The sequence below is a fragment of the Gallinula chloropus genome (genome assembly GCF_964237585.1).
Source record: "Gallinula chloropus genome assembly, chromosome: 9".
NCBI lineage: Eukaryota > Metazoa > Chordata > Aves > Gruiformes > Rallidae > Gallinula > Gallinula chloropus.
The window spans coordinates 4,622,155-4,649,392 of NC_140094.1; the positions used below are offsets into that span (position 1 = coordinate 4,622,155).

A 27,238-nucleotide genomic window follows, 5' to 3' on the forward strand; every position below is an offset into this window, starting at 1 on the left:
CCCCCCCATCCTCCACCTCATCGCTCGGCTGGGAATGCTGCAGGGATTCACTGGGGAGGAGGAGTTTTGAGGGAGCAGCTGGACATCTCCGTGTTGTCACCCCCGAGGTGATGGGAAGCAGTCAGGACGGTGCTGACATCAGCCAGGATGAAGTCTTTATCAATGACATCCATGATGGGATTGAGTCACCCTCAGCAAGTTTGCGGATGACACCGAGCTGAGTGGTGTGGGTGACACCACAGAAGGACAGGAAGCCATCCAGAGGGACCCTGACAGGCTGGAAAGGTGGGTATGGGTGAACCTAATGAGGTTCAACACTGCCAAGGGTCAGGTGTTGCACTTGGGCTGAGGAATCCCAGACATAGATACAGACTGGGAGAGGAGCTCCTGGAGAGCAGCCCTGCTGAGAAGGACCTGAGGGAGAGACTTCCCATGAGCCAGCAGTGGCTCTGGCAGCTCGGAAGGGCGATGGGACACTGGGCTCCATCAGCAGAGGGGTGGCAGCAGGGACAGGGAGGGGATTGTCCCTCTCTGCTCTGCCCTCCAGAGGCCCCAGCTGGAGTCCTGTGTCCAGAGCTGGGGCCCCAGTACAGGAAAGATGTGGGACTGCTGGAGAGGGGGCAGAGGAGCCACGGAGATGCTCAGAGGGCTGGAGCAGCTCCCCTACAGAGAGAGGCTGAGGGAGCTGGGCTGGTTCAGCCTGCAGAAGAGAAGGCTGTGGGGGGACCTCATTGCAGCCTCCCAGTCCCTGAAGGGAGCAGAGACACAGGAGGGGAATCAGCTTGTTAAAGGGCAGACAGGGGCAGGACAAGGGGGATGGGGTGAAGCTGAAGGAGGGAATGGTGAGATGAGATACTGGGGGGAGGTTCTTTCCAGAGAGAGTGGTGAGGGGCTGGAAGGGGCTGCCCAGAGAGGGGGTGGGTGCCCCGTCCCTGGGGGTGTTCAAGGCCAGGTTGGCTGGGGCCCTGGGCAACCTTGTGTAGCTCCAGGCTGGAGGTTGGTGTCCCTGCCTGTGGCAGGGGGTTGGAGCTCTGTGACCCTTGGAGTCCCTTCCAACCCAGACCAGTCTGGGATTCTATGATTTTAGCAACTGATCTTCTTTCCCCCTTGGAGGAGGGAATGAGATGAAGGGATCACATCGCATCACCAGGATGGAGAGTGGAGCAGGGCAGGCTTGGCACTGGCAGCTGGAAACCAGGCACAGAGCTGACTCATTGCCTCTCACCTTCAAACCTCAGCACGCATCCAGACATGGCCCTGTGGTGCTCAGCTCCCTGCTGCTCACTCTTGTCTCTGGGGAGGACAGTTCCACGAAGCCCTTCTATTTCCTGCAGTAGTTTTGCATCCCAGGGTCTTCCCCACTCATCACTGAGCTGCTCATCTCGAGCTCCTGTGTGTGACTGGGAAAATTTCAGTAGTAAAATTTCTATCAAGAAACCCCCCTGTGATTCAGCTCAAAGCTGGAGGGAAATGTGTGTATGTGTGTGTGGGGACAACCTCATATTCATATTGTTACAGTGACAGAGAGAAAACTGTCAGCTGCAAACAGATCATACCCATGGCCAGGCAGCTCTTGAGGGAGGGTTTTCCCCTGGGAGCAGGGAGAAGGGGAGGAATTCTTGGGGAGCAGCCTTGATGCTCAAGGAGGGAAACCCAGAGCAGCTCATCAGGAGGCTGGATGAGTTTTGATTTAATTTAAGGGGTGCTTCTAGCTCGTTTTTTACTGCCCTGCTCCATTAAACTGTGTTGATTGCAGGCAAACCCAGCCCTAAAAACTTTAGGGGGGGGCATCACCATTGATCTGGTGATGGGGTGTCTTTTGGGCTCACCATCCAACCGGGATGGGATGTCTCATCCTGAGGGGATGCATCCTTTGACCCGGCTCTTGGGGTTGAAGCATCTGCAGGGTGCAGCCTTGTGGGAAGGAGAAGCGTGGCCAGGCAGGAGGAAGACAGGCTGGTTTATCTGAGCTTAGCTTCCTCCAGCATCAACTGGGTCAGATGATTTCTAGTAAAGCAGCTGGACTTCCCACTCGTGTGGGTCGCCACATCCAGCCCCCGTGGTCATCACCCACGCCGCATCTTCCCGGGGGGATGGGGAGGATGGAGGATGTCGTCAGCAAGGCCATTGGTAAAAATAGCCCCCCTCAGAATTAACACTGGGTGGTGGGGGGTTGGGGGGGGATGTGGGTGTAAACCTCCCCTCCTCCCACAATGAAACACATCCTTCATCCCTCCATCCACGCCGGAGGAAGGCCAGAGAGAGGCCGTGGCGGTACCCGACCTTCCTGCGCGTAACCCGCTCCCATGGGAATAGGATTCCCAAAATAACTCCCTCAAACAATGGGGCAGCCAGGGCTGGGCTCTCCCCTCCCGAAACAAAACAAGCCCCTGGATTTTGGGGTCATTGTATCCGTAGGAAACAGCCCGAGGTCGGGGGAAGCACAGCCCAGAGTCAAACAGAGCCCGGAATCAAACAGAGCCCAGTCAAACAGAGCCCGGAATCAGACAGCCCGGAATCAGAGCCCAGAGTAAAGCAGAGCCTGGAACCAGACAGAGCCTCAAGTGTTCAGGCTTTGCTGTTTGGTTGGGGGGGGTGTTCCGGAAATTTAACAAAAGGCTCCGTCTTTCCTCCTGGCTGTACCCCAGGGACCTGGGATAAGGGCTGGGAAAAGAGATCCTGAGCTGGTGGGGGGATTCTACACCCTGTTGAGACTTGGGGCAGCCCCCAGGGTGGTGTTCAGCCCTGCTTTTGGGGGGAATAAATAGAGCCTGGGTACCCCGAATGGAATTTGCACCTCGGCCCCAGCCCACCCACTGGTCTCTCACCGGGGCACGGCCAAACACTTTGGGTTTAGAGCTTTGGTAAACCAGAACTTGGCAAGAATAGAGCTGGGCAGCTCTGGTAGAGGTAACACGTGGGTGCTAGTTTCACTCCTGTCCCAGCTGAGCGTCCCCAGCACAGGAAAGTCCCACTTCTTTCTTTTTCCTATAGCTCTGCTGCAGCCCCCCTGCCTCTTGGGCTTGTTTCTCCTTTCCACATGCTGCTGGGCAGGGAGCTTGGTGCCAAAAAAGGAGGAAGGTGAGGGGGGGGACAGGACATGCTAGACACACTTTCACTTTCAGCTGCCGCTCCTCCATCGCCTCAGCCAGGACCTCGGGGGACAGAGGGGCCTGATGTCACCATCCCCGTGTCCCCAGCTCACCCCCTGTCACCTCAGTTCAAAAGGAACTCAAGGGCCAGGATGGAGCTTTGGGGGGGATGTGTGTGGGTTGGGGGGGATGTGGGATTGGGGGTGTGTGTGTGTGTGGGATGGGGGGGATGTGTGGGCTCTTACCCAACAATTGGTGTCTTAAGATTTCCCAACAGTGTTTGAAAGAGCAGGGGGAGAGATAGTTCTCCTTCCTCAGCATGTTTTACAAGCTGGAATTCCCATACTCCCTGCTTCCCCCCTCCCCGAGCCCAGCTTTTTCCTCCCCAACCCCAGTTATCAACCATAACCCCCTTTTTCTCCCAAACCAGCCCAAAAGAGCTGTGCCTTCCCAAAATCCTACCCCACTCTCAAAGCCAAGGCCATGCTGTGCCCCCAGCACCAGGAGGGTGTTTATAGCCCTCATTTTCCACAGGCAGTGATGAGGGGAGTACCAATGACACTGCCTTTCCCACAGGGTTTAGTTTTTCCCTATGGGAATTCACTCCTGATGGTACCAAGGGGCACTGGGGCCAGAGCTGAGAGGTGGGTAAGACATAGAGGAGGGTGCAGGGGACCCTTTGGGTGTGGGTGCAGAGGGACAGGGAGACCAGAGCCGCATCCCTCCGGGTTCATTGCCAGTTTTGGTTCTTTATTCTGCTGAGTTTTGCTCTCAGCTTTGGTTAACAGCTCAGAAAGGTCAGTTTTGGTTTCTTCTTTTGGTAGCTGTTGCCTTATCCTCTCCAATCTGAGTCAAACTTGCTCTAATATTATAAAATACAACAAGTAGAATCAGCAGTTGGTAATAAATAAGGTTATTTGTTAGTTTAAAGTTAAAGTGCTTTGAGAAAGGGATGGGAGAAGCTCTATTCTAGACTCAAGAGAGGGGATTTCTTGAAAATGTAGTGCAGTAGGAAGCTCTGGCCAGTTATCTGTAGCCTGTGGTTGTGAGAGGCTGGTGGTAGCTCTCCCTCCTCGCCAAAAAGACACCCCCCCAGGCACTCTCCAAGCAGGAGCTGTGCCATTAGAACAGGTTATTGGAAGCATAAGATATGTGCTGCCCTTGTTATGCAGCTGGAGGCTGGGGGGTGGGTTTCAGCGGGAAAGGCTTGGCCAAGGCGTGGGATGGCTCCGTGCCCACAGGAGCAGGGAGAGCACATCCCTTTTTTTTCACAGTTTAGTCTTGCTCGGAGACTTCAAAAGCCCAAGAGAGGTCCTCCATCCCACCAGAGAGGGAGGGGGATCTGCTTTGGGTGGTGGGGACAGCCACAGCCCCCCGTGGCCCCCGGGGAATCACCCTGAGATGGGCAGGCTGCCTCCTCTTTTCCCTGAGGAAGCCCGGCCCCTTCTCCGGAGGAGAGGAGCTGGGAGCAGGGGCTGCCTGCTGCCCGCTGATAAATGCCCTTAGCTGCCCACAAAGGATTTGTGCGTTTAAAACTCCTTCCCAGGGATTCCCAGGGTCCGGTTTGGGCTCTGCTTCCACCTCCCCAATCCCCACACCCCAAAAGCCAGTCATCTTCCCAGGCTTTTCCATGCAAAGTGCTAAGTCCATCCGTGGCCTCGCCTTCCAGGCTCCCAGTGTTCGGTCCAGATCTCCCTCCCATGTCAAAGCCAGCTGTAAAACAACCCAACCAACCAACCTACCAACTCCCAAACTAACAAACCAAACCCTAAAACCCCTTCTAGAGCCCAGTTCTCCAGCCTAGAGGGTGACTCTGGGACCATTCCAGCTGCCTGCCAACCCCACACAGATGTTGGCCACTAAACCCGTGGAGGCTTCAGTCCCCGCAATGGGAGCGAAGGGCAGATCAACCCAGTTCAGACCGAAGGCTGCTGCCTCCTCCTCCTCTATCATCACATGCACGTTCCCAGAGAGGAGGTCAGCGCTGCCCCGAGGATCTGTGCATGCACAAGTCCATGCCCAAGGTAAGCTCAGGCTGGTAACAGAGCTCAGGGAGAGGCCAACGCCGCTCCCCTGTCATGCCACCAAGTAGGGTGACTGTCCCCCAGCACCTTAAGGTACCCCCTTTCCCCTTTCCTTTCCCCAAATCCCATTCCATCTTGGCCCCGCAGTTGTTTCTTCTTTGTCACAACTCTCCCACCACCACACAGGGATGGCTGCCCAGTAGCTGTTGTAGGCCAAGTCAAAGATCCAAGGGATGGCAAAGAGAACGGGGATAACGCTTCAGGAGCTGGACAGAAGGTGCAGGGAGAGCGGCAGCAGTCGAGCTGGTGGAAGAGAGCCCTGTCACCTTCAGTGGAAGAGCTCCACCAAAATCACCATCAGCAGCAGCTGCAGCCAAGAGGCAAGAGTCACGGTGGCCTGACCCTTCTGGGACATGAACCTGAGCTGGTTCACCAGGTGCTCCTTCACCAGGGCCTGCCTGAAGCCGTCCTCCTCCGAGACACAGACGTAGTGGCCGTAGTGACGGTGGCTCACGTTCTGGATGAAGTGGAAGCAGTCCTGCTGCGGGTGGGTGGTGTTGCAGGTCTTGATGAGGCTGTTGTTGTGGTACCAGTTGTAGGTGGCGTAGTGGGACTCGATGGGACAGTTGAGGTAGTAGCGGGAGAAAGGAACAACCGTGATGGTCTGATAGTCGGCTGCTGGAAGGGATGGAGAAGGGGAGGGTGAGGCAGGGATTTCCACCCCACCACCTGGGTGGGAAGCACGTCTGGGTGGGTGAGGACATGTTACACAGCCACTTAACAACCACAGCAACACCTGGCCCATGCTGGAGTGAAGTCTGTGGGGACTCTGCTCCCCAAACATCAGCAGAGGCAGATGGGGCGCTCCCTCACCCAGCTCAGGAACACGTTATCTAGCCATCAGCTCCAAGCTGAGACTCGCTGGGTGCTCTCATTAAGAGCCTTCACGTGGTGCTTCCCACTTCCCTGACAAGGAGTTACACCACCTCACACAAGCTGCAGCAAGACCTGAGGATCGACCAGCCTGACCCAAACATCCCCTGGACACACACAGGGCCTGCAGCTCAGAACTTTTACCTACCTTCCTTAATATCCCCCTTCTGGCATTTTCCTCGCCACGGGTCCAGGTTCAGGTTCTGACGCACCTCCCTGGCAGATGGGAAGAAGATGGGAACCATTAACACTAGGGAAGCAGCTTTTAGGGGAAATTCCTAAGGGATGTGGTGGGTCAGATGAGGAAGAAAGCTTAAACACCAGCTATTGGCTTGGGGTGGGAGGGGAGGGGGTTGTGAGGTGGGAACCATACCTCTCAGCTGCACTTAGAGGAGGTTGGTGGATGATAAAGAGATGAGACTCAGGGTGATGGGAGAGCTCCTAACCATTCCTAACACAAAACGAGGGGCTGGGTGCTCAAACCCCAGTGAGCTCTCCCCTCTGCAGAGCCAAGGGGGGATTCACAGAGAGGTATGGAATTTTTTTAGGGGGGACAGCACAGACATCAGTGTCACTGCTGCCTGGACACGATGGGCTCATCTCTCTCTCTCTCTCTCTCTGGTTTACTTCTGCCATGAAAGCACCCAGCAGAAGGTGATGGGAAGGTGGCAAGCTGGGGGTGAGACATACCAGTTGGGATTGACTGGGCGGCAGGTGCCGTTGAGCCAGCCACAGTGGGGGTCCCGCGCCAGCAGGCAGCTGTCACAGTTGTTGCGATAGAGCCTGCACATGGCCATGGGTATCTCCACGACTCTGTCTGAAGAGCCCACGTACAGCATCTCCTGTGGGAGGGAAACAGAGGGGCTGAGTGGCTGGGCGCTGTGTCACAGTGTCTCCTGCTTCTCCTCCAGCTTCGCTGTGGTACCAGGGGGAGGGTTTCACCAGTGGGGAGCTTTGTCCCTGCGGTGGGACGAGCAGTTGGCCTTCCCCCACCAGCCCCATGGGTAAATGAGTTTGTTCCATCAGTGACAGGAGAGTTGTCACCTCTGGGATGGAGCACCAGTGCTGTCCCAACACAGAGCTGGACAACAAGAGGGAAACTGCAGGAGAAGAACGCTGCACTCCCAACCTCCTTCTCCCCTCACCTCCAGGGAACAGGAGGTGTCTGGAAAGGATTTAGCAAAGCAGGACCCGCCTCCCCAAGCTCACCCAAAGGCTACTTCCATTAAACCATCTGGCCCTGTCTCCCTTGCTGCCTGCTTTTAAAGCTACAGCTCCACCCCATCTTCCTTCTTAGGGAGTAGGCAGGGACTCACCCTGGTGTGGTCCAGGATCATGGATTGGATCGCATCCTTCTTTGGGAAGACCTGAAGCTCCACAATGTTCTGCACCCCATCTGGCAGCTCCACGATCTTGTGGATGGATCCCTTGTCTAGAAAGAAAGAGGGGAGAGCCTTGGTGAAGCTGCCTGAGAAGGGAAAGGCAAGGCAGCGGGGCTGGGGATGCCAGGATCAGGACCAGCCCATCTGCAGAGCTAAGGCTTGACTGGATTCCCAAAACCAGCCATCCAGAGAAGACAGGACCTCCCCTGCTTGCTCTGTTAGCAAATCATCCCCCAGACAGGAAAGTTTCCCACAGCAGATCCTTATCATCCTCCCACCCAGAGGGCCACAGGGACCCCATTTCCCATCACCTTTTGGGACCCTGTTGTGCCTGCTTTGTTTAGCAGAGCTGTAACCGACCTCAGCCGAGAGAAACCCAGCTGAGAAACCCAGCCACGCTCTCCTCCCCCTCCACCTCCGCTCCCCTTTCATCACCCACCCGCTCTCACAGGAGCCTCAGCTCACCTCTCATCTCACGCTGAAACTTGGGGGGGGGGTTGGCTTCTGGTTTGCTAACTAAACTGGCTCCTCTCCCCCAATTAAACACTCACAAACTGGTGACTGAAGAAAGAATGTTGCAGTTTTGGCAGGGCAGAGGGGGTAGAAAGACAAACCCAAAGGGAACAAGGGAATTCTCATTATTTCCCCTTCCCAAATAGTTGCTCCCTTCACTCACTACCACCCAAGAGAAGGTGAAAAGTGGGACCCAAAGTCAAGAAGGGATTAGGACCCTCCCAAGGTGCTGGCTCTTGCCTCTGTGCCTGCCCTGGGAAGGGTGGGCAGCTGCCCTGCCAAGCCCTGCACCTCAGAGCAAGCTCCCTGGCAGGGCTGGGAGAGGCGTAGCCGCTGCTTTCGGCAAAATACCAACAATCCTGAGCATGTGTGGGCCCTAATCCAACCCAGGCCACCTACTGAGAGCTGTCTGCAGGGTTTTCTAATCACACATCCCATAACAGAAGCCCTAGGAAGTCCCACAGCAAGTGTCAGTGAACAAATCCCAGCACGCTGAGGAGAAAAGGGATGCAGGGAGCAAGCCCAGGGAGGTGAGAGAGCTGGGTTAGGGACCCTTGCACCTTCAGGAACTCAGGGTAGCTGCCTCAGCTCACCAATCTATGACTCCATCCTGTTCACCTGCAGCTGAATTGCATCAGATGCAACCAAGCTGCTGGTGGCCTCACAGGAAGCCTGCACGGTTACACCACAGCGAGTGGTGCTTTGGCAAAGAGTTCCCTGCTTAAAGCTGCACCTGGGGAGGGCTGTGCTAACCTTAACCCTTGCTTTAAAACCACTCAGATCAGGACCTACCGCAGCACAAGCGGGTAAATCCCACGTGCAGGGATCCAGCCTCCAGCCTGGCTTTGTCTCCACAGCCAAATTGGATGTACTGAGCCGTAGGGGGACTTGGCAGCTCTCTGCCGCTTGACAAACATATGCCTAGCTGGGAACGCAGCCCCCTTGCTTAGCTCTGCACAGGGGGGGTGTGTGTGGGGGTGTCTCATCTGTTTTCCTTGCATTCCCTGCCCTCAGGGGGAAAGCAAACACTGGGAAGCTCCGAAAGGAACAGTTCCTGATACCTGTTGCCAGATAAAGCACGTTGTAGCGGTGTCCGTCAGCCGCAGAGACCTGGTGCACCCCAATCTTCTGGTAGCGGTGCTTGTTGTGGAATAAGGGGCTTTTGGTGGGGGAGAGGGGTTCCACACGGTCCTCCACCTCTGGGTGGCTGTCAGCTATCTTGAAGGTCTCACTTGGGGTGTGCTGTCCAGAGGCAACGCACTGCGCCAAGAAGGGGACAAAAAGTCAGGCGGGTCGCTAGGGATGGAGCTGGATGGGGAGCAAGGTGGGGTGCTATGTTGATATCTCAGCCCAGAGATGTTCCTCCTGTCCCAGCTCTCCCCTGGCTGCTCAGCAGCAGGACTGTCCCCTCCTCATTCCTGTCCCAGCAATGGCTGAGCAGGAACCAGCCCTCCCAACCTGTCCACCTCCTGTGGGCATCTTTTATCGCTCGCTCACCTGCCCAGGCTTGATCTCTGGGTTGGGTCCCTGATAGCCTTTGAGTTTGGACGTCTGAAACACGTTGTCAATGTCCCCAAAGGAGTAGACACAAACAGCAGAGCTTCCCCTACGGGCAACAAGACAACGAGAGGGTCAGGGAGACGGTGGCCATCACCCCTATGGCTGTGTGCATCGCGCCTTCGCTGGCCACGTGTTCCACCTGCATGCCTCCCAGAGATTCAAGGGCTGAAGGATTTGGCCCCTGGGACAGGACATCCTCCCCCAGCCCTGTTCTGCAAAGACCCTCACCAGGTGTTTGTGAAGAGCCCGTAGACTTTGGAGTGCCGCCAGTTACGTGCATGGATGAAGAAGACGTCTTGCAACCAGTTGAAGTTGCCCTTGGTGACTGGGTCAACACAAATCAGGGTGGCCTTGAGGAAGGTGGTCCATTTGGAAGCTGAGAGCGAACTGGTTCCGCCCTTATCTTCCTGGTAGAAGAGGGAAATCAGAGAGTCAGGTTCTGGATGAGAAGAACACAAAGTCTTCCCCCCCCATCAACTATTTTGGATGGATAACCAGGTGATGATTTGGAGCCAGAGGATGGGAAGGCCAAAGGACATGGCCACACCCCACACAAACTCCATGGCAGAGGAAGGAATTGAGCCAGAGGGGCCAAATTGTGTGCCAGTAACACTGGGGTAGCTGGCATGTCCATCTGAAACCCCCATAACACTCTTGCCTGCCCACCATACTCTGTTCTCATGGTACCTTACACAGCTGGGCCACTCGGGAGATGTTTCTAGGGGCCTCAGGGCTTTTATCCGGGTTGTCTTCCCGAAAGAAGTAGTAAATCTTGTCCTGGTGAGGCTCTTCGTGCCTTAACGTCGTGGCTTTGACAAACTGAGGATCTGAAAAGGGAAGTGAGCTGTCAAGAAAACCTTGGCCAGAACACACAGGTTTCAACTGAAAAGCCAAAGCAGCGTTTGCCCTCAGGAAACGGAAACCCTGGCTGTGCCCCCCACAAAGGACGGGGCCCGAGCCCATCTCCATCACTAACGACCGCTCTCCATGTGCCACCTTCGCAGGGGTTCCCCCTTCCTCTCCCTCCTATCCATCTCTGTGTACCATATTCCTTTGAAGGCAGAGTCCCCAGAGCTCAGCTGCTTAGCAGCAAAGGAAACCCGCTGCCCCTCCTTGCTCTCACTGGAGGAAGGCTCCCTGGGTGGCAGCCGGTGTTTGTGTGCTGTGGAAAGCCCAGTGACGCTGTCCCTATTAACACCACCACAGCCACAGAGGGCATCCCCCGCAGCCACAGGGTCCTCCTGGGCATCATTAGCTGGCATGTCCCCGCAGCACAGAGCTCTGTGTGGCATCAGCCTTGTGGCTCCGGGTCCCTCTGGTTTGTTTGCTGGTGCCCTGGTTGTCCCTCTGCGCTCCCAAGTTCTGCTTCGCCCCTGTGATGTTTGGGGGTTCCACAACCTCCTGTTTTTCCCAGTGTTGCTGGGCAGGTTGGGAGGAAGCCAATGCAATAAGCTGATGGAAGTTGAGGAGGGCCCATCCTTTCTTTCACAAGGAAGTTTTTCCTTCCTGTTTCTTGCACTGCAGAACAGCTGATGGGCACCTTTACACAACCCTATTTCCTTACAGCATCTCACAGGGAACTTGCAGCCCATTTCTTTCCATTTCCCCATCTCTCTCTGAGCCTGAGGAAACTGTTCTCAGCTGTTTCATCTCAGAAACCGTAGAACCCCCACCCCCACCCTGAGCAAGAATGCTGGAGAGAACCACTGGGCACTGCCCCAGCCCTCTCTGCCGCTCAAGGGGTGCCCCAACTTTGAAGCCTAACCCCAGCTGGGCAGAGAGAAGGTGTTCCTACAAGCTGTGCTGTGATCCCATGATCCCACACCTTTGGAATCTTCCCTATACTTACTCTGCATCACCGTGTCACTTGTGTAGAGCTCTCCACCTCCTCTCACTCGACGGAACCGGGGTATCTTGCCATTCTGTTGGCTCTTCTTGATGGTGGAGTAGATGTCATGACCTGTGGGATGGGAAGGCTCGTTTGTAGCAGTCTCCAGAGAGGGCAGAAAGGTTTGTGAGAAGAAAGCAAAGAGCCAAGGACTCTCCGAGCACACGGACTGACAGAGGTGGTGGTGGATACAGGTCAAGAAACCCACAGTCCTCACTGCTGGCACTGAGTAGGCCTGGCAGGATTCCCCCAGACCTCTTCCTGAAAGAGTGGCAGGGACAGATCCTTGCTCTACCCCTGGGAAGGAGCCTCATCCATCCCTCTGCCAGGCCCAGAGAGGTGGAGGTCCTGCAGGATCCTCTTTCCTCACTGTTTCCATCACGCCCTGCCCTCCTGTGCCCACAATCCCCACACCCTGGACAGGAACAAAGAACCATGTGCCACACTCTGTTCCAGAAGGCAAAACCAAGAGGCACCACGGCATGAAGAGCAGAGGGACAGAGCCCTTAGAGCAGCCCCAAGGTGCCCCTTTTTGGTAGGGAGAGCCCAGCCTCCCCACACAGACTGAAAACAGGCGGGCAGTCAGGCTTACCATCGACGACGACGAGGGTGTTGGAGTCCGGGGTGAAAGGAGCGATACCTCTCCCATCCCAGGCAGCACTCTCTTTTTTCTGTGTCTGGGTAAGGACAGAAACAGTCCCTAAGCATGATCAGCTCAGGGGAGCCTTCAGCAGCCCCAAGGAGCTGGCATTTGGGAATTTCAGAGCATTCTGAGAAGGAGGAGGGGCTAAAGCAAGGGCCAAAGCAAAAGGGCACGGGCTTTGCTCTGGTCCCCTCACAGGGAGCCACACAACGTACCAGGTTCCAGCAGGTAGGGGTGCAGGCGCCTGTCCCACACACTAACAGCCCATCTCCATACTTCTCTACTAACGTGAGGTAATTTTTGTTGTCCTCCTGCAAGACAAAGAGCAGCGTGAGCGGCTGACAACGGCGCAGCGTGAGCGGCTGACAACGGCACAGCAGAGCCCCACGGCTCTGAGCCCAACGCTATGTGGCTTCCCAGCTTTTTCAGGGCTCTTAAAACCAGGAAAGAGAACCAAATATCATCTCATCTGACCTCCTGGGCTTCACCCAGAGAGAGCATGTGAGGAGCAAGCAGTTCCTTCCCCTGCAGTCCTCCAGCCCTCCCCTACCCTGCTGCAGGCAGGACCTACCGAACTCCCCGGCATCACGCACTGTCCTTCATTTTTCACTGGGAAGTTTTCCTAGGATCAAAGAGAACAGGATACATTTTAATTCCTCCTCTCCAAAAGCCAAGTGATGTGGGCTCAGCCCCAGCTCTTCACAAGAAGCAACTGAAGCGCATCAGTGAGAGGGTTATTAAGCATGACAAACGCAGCCCTCTTCCCCACCTCAACCTTGGAAAACCCGTGGGGAGGCTGGGCTGGATCTCTCTGGCTCTCAAGGTGATGGGGAGAAGTGGGGATGCAGGGCCAGGTGACAGGTATGACTGGCAGCCAGCCTGGGCTGCTCTCTGAAGGATTTCTGGACAGGACCTGTTGTGGGCAATGGGCATTCAGTTGTGGGTGATGGTTGGGATGCAGGAACCATGCTGTTCCTGGGAACAAGAAGGGAAGTTTCTGGGTCAGAACTTCAGCAACCACCTTGTTTGAGAAGCACAAGAAGGGGGGATGAGAAAGCCAACTGGGGGAGTTTCCTCCTGTTGTTACCTCAGCGCTCAGTTGATCCCAAACTTCCTGCTTTTGAGGGAAAACAAGCTGGGCTCTGACAATGAAAAGGGATGGGAATGTAACTACTCCCCAGTGACGTGAGCCTGAGCACCCCTTCTCACGAGCATCCCTTCTCACGCTAAAGAAAAGCTCCCTCACCAGAAACAATCCTCCCTCTGGGACAGCCACAAGCTCAGGAGGACCACAGCCTGGGAAGAACCCACCCACGGCAAACACAGGAGACTTCCCCCTTGCTACAAACCATTCATCATGCTGATGTTAGGGCTTCCCAGATGGGTGGGGCAAGGCTGGGCAGAAATCAGACCCTTCCAGACCTGATTTTGCTGCTGGCCAAGCTACAGAGTGAGGTACCCAGCATTTGGGATGCGAGGTGGATGCTGGACACTTCCTTCTAGGGCTCCAGGGCCATAGTTGTTAGCAGAGCGTCCTTACCGTGTAGTTCTCATAGGTTGCAAAGTTGTAGTAATAAAGCTTTCCCTCTCCCCCAACATAAATGCCTGAGCTGTTCTCCTTGTGGTAGAAGACTGGGTACTTCTCTCTCCTGGGAAACACATATTCCTTTGCACCTGGGAGAGACACGGGGAGAGGCACATCAGGGAAAGCACAGCTCAGTTCAGAGAGCACCCACAGCCAGCTCTCATCCCTTTCCCTGTCCTTGGGTGCTGAGCGATGAGGAAAAACAAGGAGATGGGGCTGGGAGCCCTCTGGGATGGCTGGCCCAGAGCCAGGCAGGCAGGGAAAGGCAGCTCCCAGGCTCAGAGCTGAGTTATTGTCCCCTTGGTCCCAGGGGAGAGAAGAGCTGCACAATGGAGCGGCTCCTGCCTGGCTGGCCATAGAGGAGGAGGAAGAGGAAGGGCAACTTCAATGTAGAAGCTCTTGTAGGAGAGCAGAAGGCTCTGAGATCCTCAGCATTGTCTCTGCATCTTCCTGCTCTGATGGCTGAGAGCCTCCCACCTCCCAGCCCTGAGACACACGGCTTCATCCCCTCTCCACCCTGACAAACACCAGGCTAAAGCTTAGCTCCCAAACTTTGCAGCTGAGGATCAACCTTCTTGCACCCACAGGGTAGATCATCTCCTGCCAGCCCAGAGCCCAGCATCACACCTCTCCTTGCCAGCCTCCAGCTGCACTGCCAGCATCCTCCCTCCCTCCAAGGGCTGAGAAGAACAGACAGGGTTTGGAGCTCCCAGGCCAGAGCCCACCCGTGTCAGGGGCAGGGTGCATGTGCAATCGCAACTCGTGGGCTCCATGGCCCAGACATGAACGAGAAGTGAGCTGCAAGACCTCCAACCCGTGTCACAACCCATCTTGCTGAAGATGGGAAGCTTTCTGGGCTCAGCTAGGAGGAAGAACTGCCTGTCCTTCCTTCCTCTTTCCCCTTCTGGCTTTTCCAGCTCCTCTTTCCTATAAAACACCCTCCCTTCCACTCCACACCACCAGCTTCAGCGTGGGAGGCTGACCCCGCACCTCCATGGGGTCTGTGGATCCCACAGCCCCCCTGGGACAGCGCAGGGGCCAAGCTCCAGGACAGGACACACAGCACACATCCCCCAAGGAATTAATCCTCCGAGGGGGCAAAGGGTCTCCCATCAGGGCTGACCTCTGCTCAGTGCAGCAGGGCACTGTGTTTTCAGCTCTCTCTCCCTCTCCCAAAGAAGAGGGGGGGCCTCTCTGCTGGCAAGCGCTGCTGCTCCAAGCAGACAAAGGCCGCGCTCGCCTCCGGAGCTGGCTGCCTGCACAGACAGGCAATTAATCAGTGGCACGTGTCCCTCTCTATTTATAGGGGCATGGGCAGGACAGGCAAAGGGCAAGCTCTGCACAGCCCAGCACTCCCCCCTCTGCCCAGAGGACACCGGGCAGGGGTCCCACCAAGGCTCTGCAGAGCCACAAGACTTATTAGAGGTCACTGCGGCTACTGAATGCCTGCTTGATTTGGGGGGGGGTTAGGGTGGGGGGGGGTTGTTTGCCCCCTCCTCTCTGCTTTAGTACCAGCATCACCTCCACAGGGTGCCTAATCCCCGCAGGGTCAAGTGGTAGGCAGCCAGCAAAGCCTTCCCACCACCCAGCTGCGCAGTGACGGGAAGCCCAGCCATGGCTGCTGTTGTGCAAGGCCACCTCAGCTGGGGCAGGACAGGGCAGAGGTGTGGCACTGTACCCAAACCATCGCTGCCCGCTCACGCAGCGCCTCTGGGCTGCCCTGCCTCGGCACCGAGAGCGTGGGGCTGCACGGCAGCAGGGGGGATTAGGGGGGAAAGCCCAGCTGGGTGATGGTCCCTGTCCTCTCCCAAGCCCTACCATCTCTTCTCTGTCCAAGGACTCAAGAGAAACTCCTAAGGGCGTGTGCTTTGCCTGCTGGAGAAGGTGACACTGAGTCTTTTCAGAGGGACTGGTATAGAAAAGCCAGGGAGCTCCTGGAGAGAGTCCAGAGGAGGCTACTGAGATGATTAAAGGCCTGGAGCATCTCCCCTGGGAGGAAAGGCTGAGTGAGCTGGGACTTTTCAGCCTGGAGAGAAAAGACTGAGAGGGGATCTGATCAATGGTTATCAACAGCTGAAGGGTGGGACACAGGGGGACATGGGCTGCCTCTTCTCAGTGTCTGTGGGGACAGGACAAGGGGCGATGGCTGCAAGTTGGAGCACAGGGAGTTCCACACCAATCTGAGGAAGAACTTCTTCCCAGTGAGGGTGAGGGAGCCCTGGGACAGGCTGCCCAGGGGGTGTGGAGTCTCCTTCTCTGGAGAGATTCCAGCCCCATCTGGACACCGACCTGTGCAGTATGAGCTGGGGAGCTGCTTTGGTAGGGGGTTGGACCCGATGGGCTCTGGAGGTCCCTTCTGACCCCCACAACTCTGTGACTGCAACACTTGCCTGAGTGGCCCTACAATCAGGAAGCCTGCCAGCCAGCCTGGGAAATCGAAGCCACAGGCTCAGGCCAACCCCTTTGCACGTGGGAGCCCCTAAAGCCCTTCTCCCCCACCCAGCCACCACCACCAGCACAACCCATGACCCACACACCAAAAAGCAGGTTCTGCTGGACTTGAGCAAACTTTGCTCTTGTTTCCAAGCCTGGCCTCTAAACATCCTGCTAATCCTGTATTACACAGACCCACAGCTCCTCTTCCTCCACCTCACCTACACGATCCGATTACCTTTGGATTCCTTTTGGGGGGGGTGGGGAAAATTTCCCCCCACAAGGCCACCCTTCTCTTTAAGCTCAGGCTCTGAGAGCTGTACAGACCTGAAAGGACACAACTTCTCTCCAAACAGCCAGAAACAAACAAGCCCAAAACAATAATTTGGTTGGCGCCAACGTATTATTTATCCTACTGCTCCCCAGGGACCGCACTGAATCACTACACTGCGTAAACAGCTTTGCTTAGCCAGGGCCCGGAAGCATGTTTACAGCTCCAGCACTGATTTAACTCAATCTGGAAGGCAGCTTTTTCTTTTAAGGTGTTTCAGTGAGCGAGGTGCCTCCACATCAGCCCTCTGGCTGGCCCATAAATTCTGGTCCCCGCTCTAACCCCTTGGCTCAGGCAAACGGTTTGGCCAACTTTGCTTCTCCTGCAGCAGTGACTAACAGCCCACCCTATGCCCCCAACAAGCGAGCTCAAGGCTGCTCTTGATGCTGCTGACCCCCTGGAAGGGGGGAAGGCATGACCCTTTGCCACCACCCTTGCACTGAAATGGAATCTGGAGCTTCAGAACTCAGCAGGCTCATTCCCAGAGCCTGGCTAACCCCGCCGAGTCCCTTGGCCTGGCATTTTACTGCAAACCCCACCGTCAGCACACAGATCAATGGCATGATTGTCAATTGAAACGCTCACCCTGGGTCCAGAGGACTCAATGGGAGAAAGAGGGGCTTTGTGCTTCGTGGGCGAGATGGGGGGGACCACAGCAGATCGAAGAAGAATAATATTAAATGAGGGAGAAGGAGAGAGCCTGGTGCATCCTGGAAGGATGCCTGTGGGGTGAGGTAATAGAGAAGGAGGAGGGAAAGGAAGAGGGAGGATGCTCTGGATGTGTTCTGGCTCCATTTGGGTTCATAAGCCTGAGCAGACCCTGACCCTCCCCAGTACCATGGTGAGGTCCAATTCCCAGAACATCCCAGAGGATGGGAGAGGGGGAGGAAAGCACACCCCCCACCCCCAGAACAGATGTCCAACAGGAGCAGCAGCGTGGGCATACAGCCTCACTGCCGGCAAATTCGATAACCCAGCCCTCATCCCGGCTGCAGGGCTGACTCAGCTACAGCAGGTCCTTCCTTCTCCCCTCCGTGCTCCACCGTTCCCCAGTCTGGCAGCCAGTTCCGGCATCCCAGACACAGCTTAGTCACTGGTTTTGCTCTGCTCCCAGCACTGGGGAGGGTCTCTGCAGGTCTACAATTCACCACAGCTGAGGAAGGCCACCGTCTCCCTAAAAAGGAGGTGGTGGTTTCAGTCTGTGCTGCTGCTGCTGCCAGCATTTTGCATTGAAGAACCGAAATAAAGCTTAGGAAAAGTGAGAAGGGAAGAGGGGGGGGATAAGAACCCACTGCTGCTTGGGAGCGGCGCTGATGCAGGCCAGAGGCAGGTCCTTTACCACTCAGAAAACCCTCCTTAAGTGGGAGCCCGTTTGGAATACAAAGAGGGGAGACCTGGCAGGGAACAGGGGTTACCTGCTCCCTGGAGTTACCCCGTCCCACACAGGTGCTGTGCTGCCCCAAGCCAGGGAAGTTTAGCTTTTGCTGATGTTCAAGCCTCCCTGCTGCCACCACGGGATGGGGACACTGGGCTGGGCCACCCATCACGGCCAAACAGGATTTCGGCTGGTGCGGTGCTGAGCTCACCCCTATGGGGAACACAGCCAAGTGTGGGGCAGCACTGTGCACCCCAACACCCAGAGCACCCACCTGGCAAGCCCTGGGGCCCCTTCTCACCGTAGCACATTGTAACAGTGTCAGCTGTCACCACCACACATCCTATCCGCCCCGGCACGCCGGCGATGACACCGCCACCTGCTCTGCTGTCTGTAGGTCCCACAGCAAGCAGACTCCTGCCGGAATCACAGCTCCAGTCAGACCCTTTCCTGGTTGCCTCCTTTTCCCATTTCTCATTTCCCAGGTTTTATCTCTTCCTTCCTTTTTGAATAGACTGAAAGGGTTACGACCTCGATAGCAGCATGTCTCTGGTGAGATCCCCCTGGGATTGGCTCTGACAGCAGGAGGAAAAGCCGCCTTCTCTGTGCTGACAGACAGACCAGGAGCCCTCATGCCCCAGTGATGCGGGCCCGGCCATGAGTCAGGGCTGACTGTGTGCTGCAGGCTCCTGCACATCACCCCTTCCTGTTTTGGGGAACGTGAGAGCCATCTCAACTCCATGACATCGATCCCACTTCCCCACAGGGCATGTGGGATGCACGACAAGCAGCCCAACATGGGCAAATTGACTGATTTCCTTTAAAGGCCGGGAATGGGATTCAGGTGTGATGCCTTAGTCACCCACTTCAGAGCCAGGATCCCCGCTCCCAGCTCTGACCTCACTCCCCAGCACAGCTCCAGTTCATTCCCCCGAGGAAACCAGGAGAACGACACCCAGATTTCCAATCTGCTTGGCCACACACCAGCCCCAAGAACCCCACCACCACACTGTCCCCTCTAAGAGGGGCACAAGAAGCGACAGCACCCACCCCAGATGGACAGAGACACCCCACGGAGCTGCCATGGGTCCCTTCCATCCCCGGAAGAAGGTCTGGGCCGAACCACGCTGCTCCCATCCAAGAGCCACGCGCCGTCTGTCTCCCCAGCTCCGCCATGGATCCCGGCAAGGAGCCAAGCTACAGTTTAAGATGATCTATAAATTCCCAAGCAGAGACATTTCAGGAGGAGGAAGCATGCCTCCAGGGAGCTGCAGCACTCAGGGAACAGCTAGGTTCTCCTTCCCCAGTGACGTTACCTGGAGGGAGGTATGACACAGGGAAACCAGAGTCAAGGTGGGGATGCGTCAGCAACACAGTTGTCAGGGTGTTTTTTCCCCTATGGGAACAATTTGTCTCTAGGTGAGATGACCCAGCAGGTACTGACCCTCTGTGGGGGGACCTATCTAAAAGGATTTCTATCCCAGAGCCTTTTCTCCTGGGCCAAATACCATCCTTGTCCCCAACTCTCTCACTCCCTGTCCCCCACCTATTCAGCCTGACACAACATGAGGCAGAGTCTGGGAGCATGGAACAACCAGAAAGAGTGCTGAAAACATCTTCTGCTGAAGCAGAACCAGGCACACATTGCTTCCCTCTCCTTAAAGCCCTCTGGGCTCTCCTTGGGGCCACTGGGAAAACCCTTAGCTCGTGCCCATGCTTGCCCTGAAAGCTTCACCCTGCTTAATTCCCTCCTCTCCCTGTCCTGAGCCCACAGCAAGAGCAACAAAAGCAGTGATCCAAGGCAGGTACTCATTTCTGGTACCAACCAGAGCCTGAGTGCGCTCACCGCCTGCAACCAGCAGCTCTGGGAAGGGCAGGGCCTGGAAAAGCAACTCCAACAAGCCCTGGTGCAGGCAGGGGTCATCTCCTACACATTCCATAACCCAGTCAGCCCCTCTCCCGCTGGGGCAGGAAGGGCACTGGCCAGGTAGGGCAGCAACACCCAGGTCAGAGCCTTTGCTATAGCCATTCCCACAGATGCATCCCGAAAACACGTGTGCGCCCAGAAAGGATGGAGCAAATAAAACTGTTTCCCAAGGAAGGCAAAGTGCTTTTCTCATCAGGTAAAAGCCCTGACTGTAACTCTCCCATGCCCTCTCATCCTGCAGGAAGCATTGTGGTTCGGTTCCCGAAAGCAGCAGAGACAAGAGCGAGGGCTCTGTCATCACTCTTTCGGTTTTCTACTTGCAATTATTGCTCTTCACGCTGAGGATGAGGAGGCTGGAGGGCCCCATGGGTGATTTGTCAACCTGAACCCTCACACCTTGGGGGGGAACCCCAAAGAGAGCAGAGATAGAGCTGGGAAGCTCGGAATACTCAAACCCAGACCTTGTGCCTGACAGATTTTTGTCCCTCGTTCTTCTTTCAAGTTCACACCAAGTCAGAGCGATCCACTGGGTATTTCTCATCCTGATTCCCCTCAATGCAGCGCTGAGACAAGTATGGAGTGTTTCATCATCTGCCAAGAAACCTTCTGCTGTGTTTTCTCATACCCCTTCCTGACTGCTTCCGAGTCCCCTTGAGCACCGCTCCAAAGGGAAGAGCAAGGCCAGGGATACAGCAGGAACACTACATCCTCTCCACAGTGGGACTTTTCCACCCTCGGCTGCACCAGGCTCCCAGCTCCCACCATCCAACAGCCTTTTCTTTGCCTTCAACCCCAACCACTCCTGAAGCCCCTGCGATCACAGGGCACTCAGGCTGCTGCTGCCCTCGGGAGATCCATCATCAGCCATCAACAGCAAAGCGCTGCTCCTGAGGAAACCATTTGGCGTGCATTATCGGGGATATACCCTCCAAAAGCTCTCAGTGTGTGTGTGATCCAAATGCCTGGGAGGGCCCCACGCTAGCACAGAGGAAAGAGCCCGCTCTAACTAGACAAATATGCTTTCTGAGTTACGCTACAGAAGGCAAATACTCTGGCGCGTTAATGATTTCCACTCTATTTCTGGTAAGCTCCGGAGCGTCTTGGCAGCAGTATCCAGCGAAGGGGTGAGCTAGGGCAGGAAGAAAGAGGGAGGGAGAAAGAAGAAACCCTCTTGGTTTTTGGTAAGCTAGCTGCTGGTAGAGACATGCCTGCTCAAAAGCTCTTCCAAGGGCTATGCAGCCTCTATCCCCTTTGCTCAGAGCTTCCAAGCCGGCAGCGGTCCCAAACGCCCACTTAGCAAGCAACAAAAGACACACACCCCCCCCCCTCCCCTAACCTGCAGCAGGGAAGGAACAAGCCTTGAATTCAAAGCCTCTACAACAGGCACAGCAGTGTTTTCTACGCGTGCTTAACACGCTCCCGATAGCCCCTGCCCCCTCACAACCCCCCTCCCCCAAACTATGCAGCACTGAAGCCCGAAACTGCTGCAAGATGAGTGCACAGCCTTTGATTTCACTTGCAGAAAGGGGGGGTTTGGGGTTTTTTTCTATATCTAGCAGGTACTTTTTTTGTCCCCTACCAGCCCTAAAGCCAAGCTGCAGGCTGCACCCTACGGACTGCGGGTGCTAAATTTAGAGCCAGGTTTTGTTAGGTCCCAAAAGGCGTTCTCTGTAAATGACAGTCCTGAGCTGTGCCCTGTTCCTGCTGGAAACGGGGGGAATTCTGGCCTGTGGTTATGGTTATTTTATTATCCTCTCAGGTCACTGGAACAACAAAAGGATGCTTTTAGCAGATGCTATCTGGAGAGCACGGCCACCCCTCCCACCAGGAAGATCAGCTTCCAGAGACTGGTTTCTCTCAGAGGCGCTTGGGGCAGGTTTTCTTCTGGAAGGCTTTTTGAGAACCCGCTTTACCTTTCAGCTTAATTGGCAGCCATCTCCCACCTCCCTCACTCTCTGCAGCCCTCCCACCCACCACTACAGGCCTCCCACCCCTGTAACGAGCATCAGCTAGGTCTCAGCCCTGCAAGCCTCCCGGGATCACAGCACAGAAGGTCATGGAGACCTTCCCAGCATCCCCTTCCCGCCCCAACCAGGGGAGAGCACACAATAGCCATTCTCCTCACGTCCATCTTTGGCTGCAGCGCCGCATTACTCATTACCGAGGCTTGAAAAGCCAAACCACTGCTGTACAGTCATGTGGAACCAGACGCTCCCATCAGCCCTTCCGAAACTCCAAGATATGAGCAACCCTCGTGGTCACGACTGTTGGGAGCAGCACAGGTGTCTGGCTGGGATTTGCCTACGCATTCCCTAAGGAAACTCCCACAGCTCCTCCAGCTCGCCATGCCGCATCCTTCCCAGCCCCCACGTGCCCCATCAAGGGGAATAGTTTAACCTAAAATCGACATGGAATCGTCTCCACAGGGCGCTGCCACCAGTTAACAGCCTTCCAACTGGGAAGTTGCAGCACTGGAGAACCAGAGCTGTCATTAAAGGCAATACTGGGTTCGTTACGCACACAAAGCCCGCTGCTCCAGACTTCAGCTGCTCTGAACAGCAGCACTCCTGGAGCGGGGTCTTCGTGGCACATCACACACCGGAGGCAGTTACGCACAGCCTACTGCACCGGGTGGAGCTGGGATGGAAACGAAAAGAGCCCAGCAGAAGGAACAAGGCCTATTCTTGGAACAACCAGGAATAGCCACAGAGCATAGGATGGAGCTCAACAGGAGAGCGCGGGCTGCAAAACAAGCAATTTCCTCTCTTCAACTCACCTTCCAGCACTTTTTTGGGATATAAGCTTCTTTAAAAAGCATCCTGTACTCAGATTTAGGTTGTTCTCAAGCTACAGATTTAGTTTTTCCTGCTTTAAGGCACCGAGACAAACAACATCAACTACAGAAAAACCTTCCCAGGCCAGCTGTCTGCAGTTCTGACCCTGATTCAGCCAGCACAGAGCAGGGCAGCAGGGCAGCAATTTAAATCTGACTCCTCTTTCCCAGCCCTGAGGATTTTAGCAGCCACAACTTTTATTGGTCCTGTTGTTTTTGTGTCACGCTCTTGTAACAGGAGAAGAACCAAGGGTCTGATTCACTCCTTTGGTTTAGTGGTTTTTTTTTTTTTCCTGGGTTTTGGGTTTTTTTTTCCCCCCTCAATCTGTGCAAAGCAAAAAATATTTCCCCTGACTGTTTTCTGCTTGCAGCATCACCCAGCCTGTGAAAATGAGCTGCCTGCAGAAAATAGCATCGCTGGGAAAGTGAGAAGCCTTCTCCTGGAAATGTTGATGCTCCACGAGCTCTCCATGTGAATCCAACCCTACAGAGATATTTCACACCCGCGGGGGCCACGGCTCCCCTAAGGAAAGTGCCACCGAGGAGTAAAAGGCGGTGCCAGCTCCCAATCGGTACGGGTTTGGCCTCATCTCTGATCAGCTTTCCTCTTGCTCTGCTTGTTAACACAGTGCCGGTGAGCATGAGGAGCTCCTGGCAGAGCTCTTACAGCACTCAGAGGTGCCTGACAGCACGGGTTTCCCGCGGCAAGGGGGGGCAGCTGAGTTTGGTGAAGCTCAGGGGGTACTACAGGCAGCATGGGCACTTCTACATCCCGCCCTCACACCGTGACCTAGGGCAGACAGAGCCAGTTCATCCAGTCCAGGCATTTTGCTTTCCCTGCAGAACCTGAGAGCCACACACCAGTCCGGACCCCATTCCCTCCAGCTTCCAGCCTCATTTGCTAGTGAGAAAGAGAAATAATGAACAATTCCTACCCCCCTAGGTGTAAATGCTGCAGGCAACCAGGGAGGGGCTCTGAGTTCAGCTCAGGCGTACATGCGTGCGAGTGAACAGGGACCACACAATCCTAAGCACAACAGGAGCTAAAAATGATTCCTGGCTGGCACCAAAAGGCTACGACCCGTCCCTCAGGCTCCTCTTGTTGTCCTCACCACACTCCCTCTGCTCTCCTGCTCGGTGACTTTCCGGTCATGAGACAGCCAGGCTGGGATGCCACCCTTCTGCTCTGTATGGGGGGAGGTTGTAGCTCGCTCGCTCTCCCCTGGACAGCTCTGCCCAGCCCCGGGAGACAGAGGTCTCTCCATATGGATCAGAAGAGTAAACACACTATCTGTGCTGACAAGGAAAAGCCAGGTGCGGGGTGCGAGCGCACCTCTTCAAAGCAGAGCACAGCCAGCTGGTGCTTCCTTAGACAAACACACAGAGGCGAAGGGGAGGACAGAAAGAGAGGGGAGATAAGAAAGAGGCACAGAGTGCAAGGTTGAAACACTTGCTTCTGCACCAACACTGTGAAGGCTGAACTCCCTCCCACTCCACACATCCCAGCACATGGAGAATGTGCCATTCGCAAGCGCCCTTCGTTAGGACGCTGCGGGGGGAATAACCAGAAGGGACCTTGACCCATCTGCATGCTGGGTCAGCTGTGAAGGGGAAGGAGTGGGCAAATCCTGGTCAGTAAAAAGGATCTTAAGCACTTTAGAGATGATCGGCGGTCTGGAGCTGACCTCAGCCCTTTGCTCCGAGTGTGTTTTCCCAAAGAGGAAGAAATCCTGCAGAGTCAGCCAGGCTTCTAAATAACGCTTACCCAGTGAGACCCAGAACCAGACACCTGCTCAGGGATCCCTCACCCTGCCTCTGGTGGCAAACGCTCCTGAGCGTGCCTTGGAACGGGGCTGGTCTTTGGGAACAGCGTGCCCCCCATCAGACCTTCCCGCACTGCCACGCTGCCGCATCGGGGAGGGGAGATAACGGCAGAGCAGCGGCCGAGCCTCGGGGCTGGTTTCATGCATGTTGCATCCCCAGAAAGGCAGATCCACGGAACAGAGAGCTCCAGCCATGAGCCTGAGTCCCTCTGACTGTGGAACTACCGGAACCCAGGAGCTCCAAGCACCGTTTCTTTGTCTGCAGATCTGACCTTGGGACCACACGGCACCGAAGCCCAGCTACGTGGTCTTTCCCCCCCCACCCCATTTTGCAATGTCCCCCTCACCTGCCTCTTGCTACTGGCCAAATGAGGGAGCGCAGGTCAGGACAGAGCAGTGCAGGCTGCCCACGCCAAGGCCAGGTCTCTCTCCCCAGCTCTGGCAGGGTGCTGGTGAGGGGAGCAAGGCAGAGAAATGAAAGGGCAAGGTACTGCTTTGCCTAGCACCAACTTCCTCCTCTCCCCCAGCTCCACAGCCCAGGGAAGGAACCCACACACCTACTCATCCCTTCTGGAGAGACCCAGGCTCCAGACAGCACCAGAAGAGCCTCTTCCTTCACCTGCAAGGCTCTAACATCTCTAGGTGCCTTTGCTGAGGCCGCCATACCTGGCGGTAGCGATGAGCTGTGGCGTGTAAGAAATTTAATTACGTGAAGAGCTGCCAGCTCCCCGCAGAGCCCAGGGCCGAGGCCAACGCTGCACCACCGCAAGCACAGCGTGGCCCAGCCCCGCCACCAACACCCATGGAAACGTCCCGCACCGCTGCTCTTCTCCATCCCACTCCCAGGCTCCAGGGCTTGAGCTGCAAACAGAGCCCTGCGACTTCATCTCCATCCCCACCCCGCCCCCAGCACTGAGGGACAAGCTTTTCTTCCTGGCTGCACACAGCAGCAGCCTGCTGAGCCACTGATTTTACTAAAGACGCTGCGCTTGCCTTTCGTCCTGCCTGAGGCATTGGGGAAGTTCAAGAGCTCCCTGCCACCCACAGTATCCCCTTTGCCCCCACCCCATTTCTTCACCCTCCTCCCAACCCTTGTTCCTCATCCACAGAGCTGCAACCTAAAGGGTTATGCTGGCAAAATGCAATCCCTTAAGTAGGACAAGAGTGACTCTTGACAAGCATGTCACACGCGCACCTCTGATACCTCCCTAACTGAAAGCCTGTGTCCCAGCTGAGCCCTCAAAAAAAAAAGGGAAACAGAGCTAAGTGCAAGCTCCAGAGCCCAGCAATTCAACTTCCCCCTCCCAGGCAGTACAGGGGAGCCAGACCTGACCCTACTGGCCTCAGGCTTCGTACCTTCTCCTCTACCTCCATCCCCTTTTTCAAGCCGCTTGGTTTTCTGGTGAATAAAAGAAATGACGCAGTACTGCCAGGAAACCTTTTTGCTGCCCTATCTGCCAGCATCTCCCTTCTTTGTGTGACGGACAAGGCAGGCAGAGGCCACCTCCAAACCATGCACCCACCGCCCTTCCCTTCATCCACGGGCCCAAAGAGGAAGGGGGAGGAGGGCACAATAAATAACAGCAGAAGAATAACAGATGGCGCAGAATAAACCAAGGGAAATTCGCGTCCTCTGAAGTTGTCTGTGAGTAGGGAACACAGAGGAGCTGTTGTACTGCAGAGCAGCATGAGATCCGCAGCTCAGCTGAACCCCCCCTGGCTTAGCCAAACCCCCAAACCGCCGGGGAAAAGACGGGGTCTTTTGTTAAAGCCTCCCTGGAGGGTATTCAATCAGAAAAGCTTGGAAGACACATGATAAAGGCGGTAAAACGTTAGCCTGCTCTTTTCAACACCCCGAGTCTGGGCTGTGCTCTAAGGCTGCTCCTCGCAAACGTTTCTTTGTTCAGTTTCTGCCGAGCCTGGATGTGATCTGAAGCCCCCCCCACCCCACTCGCCCCTTCAGATTTCTCTCTATTTTCTCTGAGAGCATGAGCTGCACCGCGAACACTCGCTACCAACACTCATCCGCAGCCAACAGCGCATCGGGTGAATAAGAGAATTAACTGGATTGTGGACAAGCATTTCCCTGCAAGTTAGGGGGAAATGGTTACTGTGTCAGGGCTTTTTGACAGCCTTTAATAGGTCCATCTGAGAGGAAAACATTTTTAGGCTACACAGAGGAAAAGACTTGGCAAGAAGAGGGATCTAAAAATTCACTTTGCGGCAATCAAGTGAGCCAGAAGCCCCTTCCTGAGATCACAGGCCGTTCAGCTCATTTTACCCACAAGCCAAGTCTCCCCGAAGGCAGGAAAGAACTAACAGTTTCTAAACACACCCCACACACACCCCCAAAACATTTCTCAAAAGACAAGGCACAGGCAGGAAAGACAGGGCGCAGGGAGTTGCTGTCAGCTGCAGCCGCCGCTCAAGGTTGCAGCCGCCCAGGGGACTCACCTTGAGGAGCTGTGATGATCCTGGGGTTCACCTTGGAGCGCCCCGCTGCCCACGTGCCAAGGTGGCTGACACACAGGGCCATCAAGAGGCCGAGGGGCCACCTCCTGCTCATCTCTACTTATTCAGCGAGCAGTCAGATCATGAGGCTGTGAGCTGATAGCTGCATTGCTTATAGGAATAGCAGGAGGAGCTTAAGTGGAGGGGGTGGGGCTATATCGCTTCCTCTTTCCAAATTGGGTGGGATCCGGAGGCTGCTCAGCTAAAGTCTGATACAAAAACTGAGCGAGCCACACACCACGATCAGCTTGTCACAGGTGTGTGTGAAGAATATTCAGGTCCATAACGAATGGAGCAACATTAAAAAACACCCCATAGCTGGGTGACAGAACGAGGTAACGAGGGGAGTCACAAAGGACACTGCTCACCGTTATTTAAAGGGAGG

General features: G+C 55.6%; 1 protein-coding gene across 3 annotated transcripts; it reads right to left on the bottom strand.

Moving 5' to 3' along the window:
* Positions 1–3,821: 3,821 nt before the first annotated feature.
* On the bottom strand, positions 3,822–26,921 carry SEMA7A (semaphorin 7A (JohnMiltonHagen blood group)). 3 transcript variants are annotated; one of them, XM_084268226.1, is made up of 14 exons: positions 26,797–26,921; positions 13,576–13,709; positions 12,607–12,657; positions 12,251–12,346; positions 11,985–12,069; positions 11,354–11,464; positions 10,192–10,331; positions 9,733–9,911; positions 9,442–9,550; positions 9,006–9,204; positions 7,366–7,481; positions 6,740–6,891; positions 6,198–6,265; positions 3,822–5,791 (listed from the first exon to the last, which is right to left on the bottom strand). In XM_084268226.1, the coding sequence occupies exons 1-14, from the start codon at positions 26,906–26,908 to the stop codon at positions 5,445–5,447; spliced, it is 1,899 nt and encodes a 632-aa protein (XP_084124352.1). In that variant the 5' UTR covers positions 26,909–26,921; the 3' UTR covers positions 3,822–5,444. The 3 variants fall into 3 exon arrangements, with proteins under 3 accessions (XP_084124352.1, XP_084124351.1, XP_084124353.1); XM_084268225.1 differs by having other exon boundaries at positions 3,822–5,794; XM_084268227.1 differs by lacking the exon at positions 13,576–13,709 and having other exon boundaries at positions 3,822–5,794; positions 26,797–26,903.
* Between the last annotated feature and the right edge of the window lie 317 nt (positions 26,922–27,238).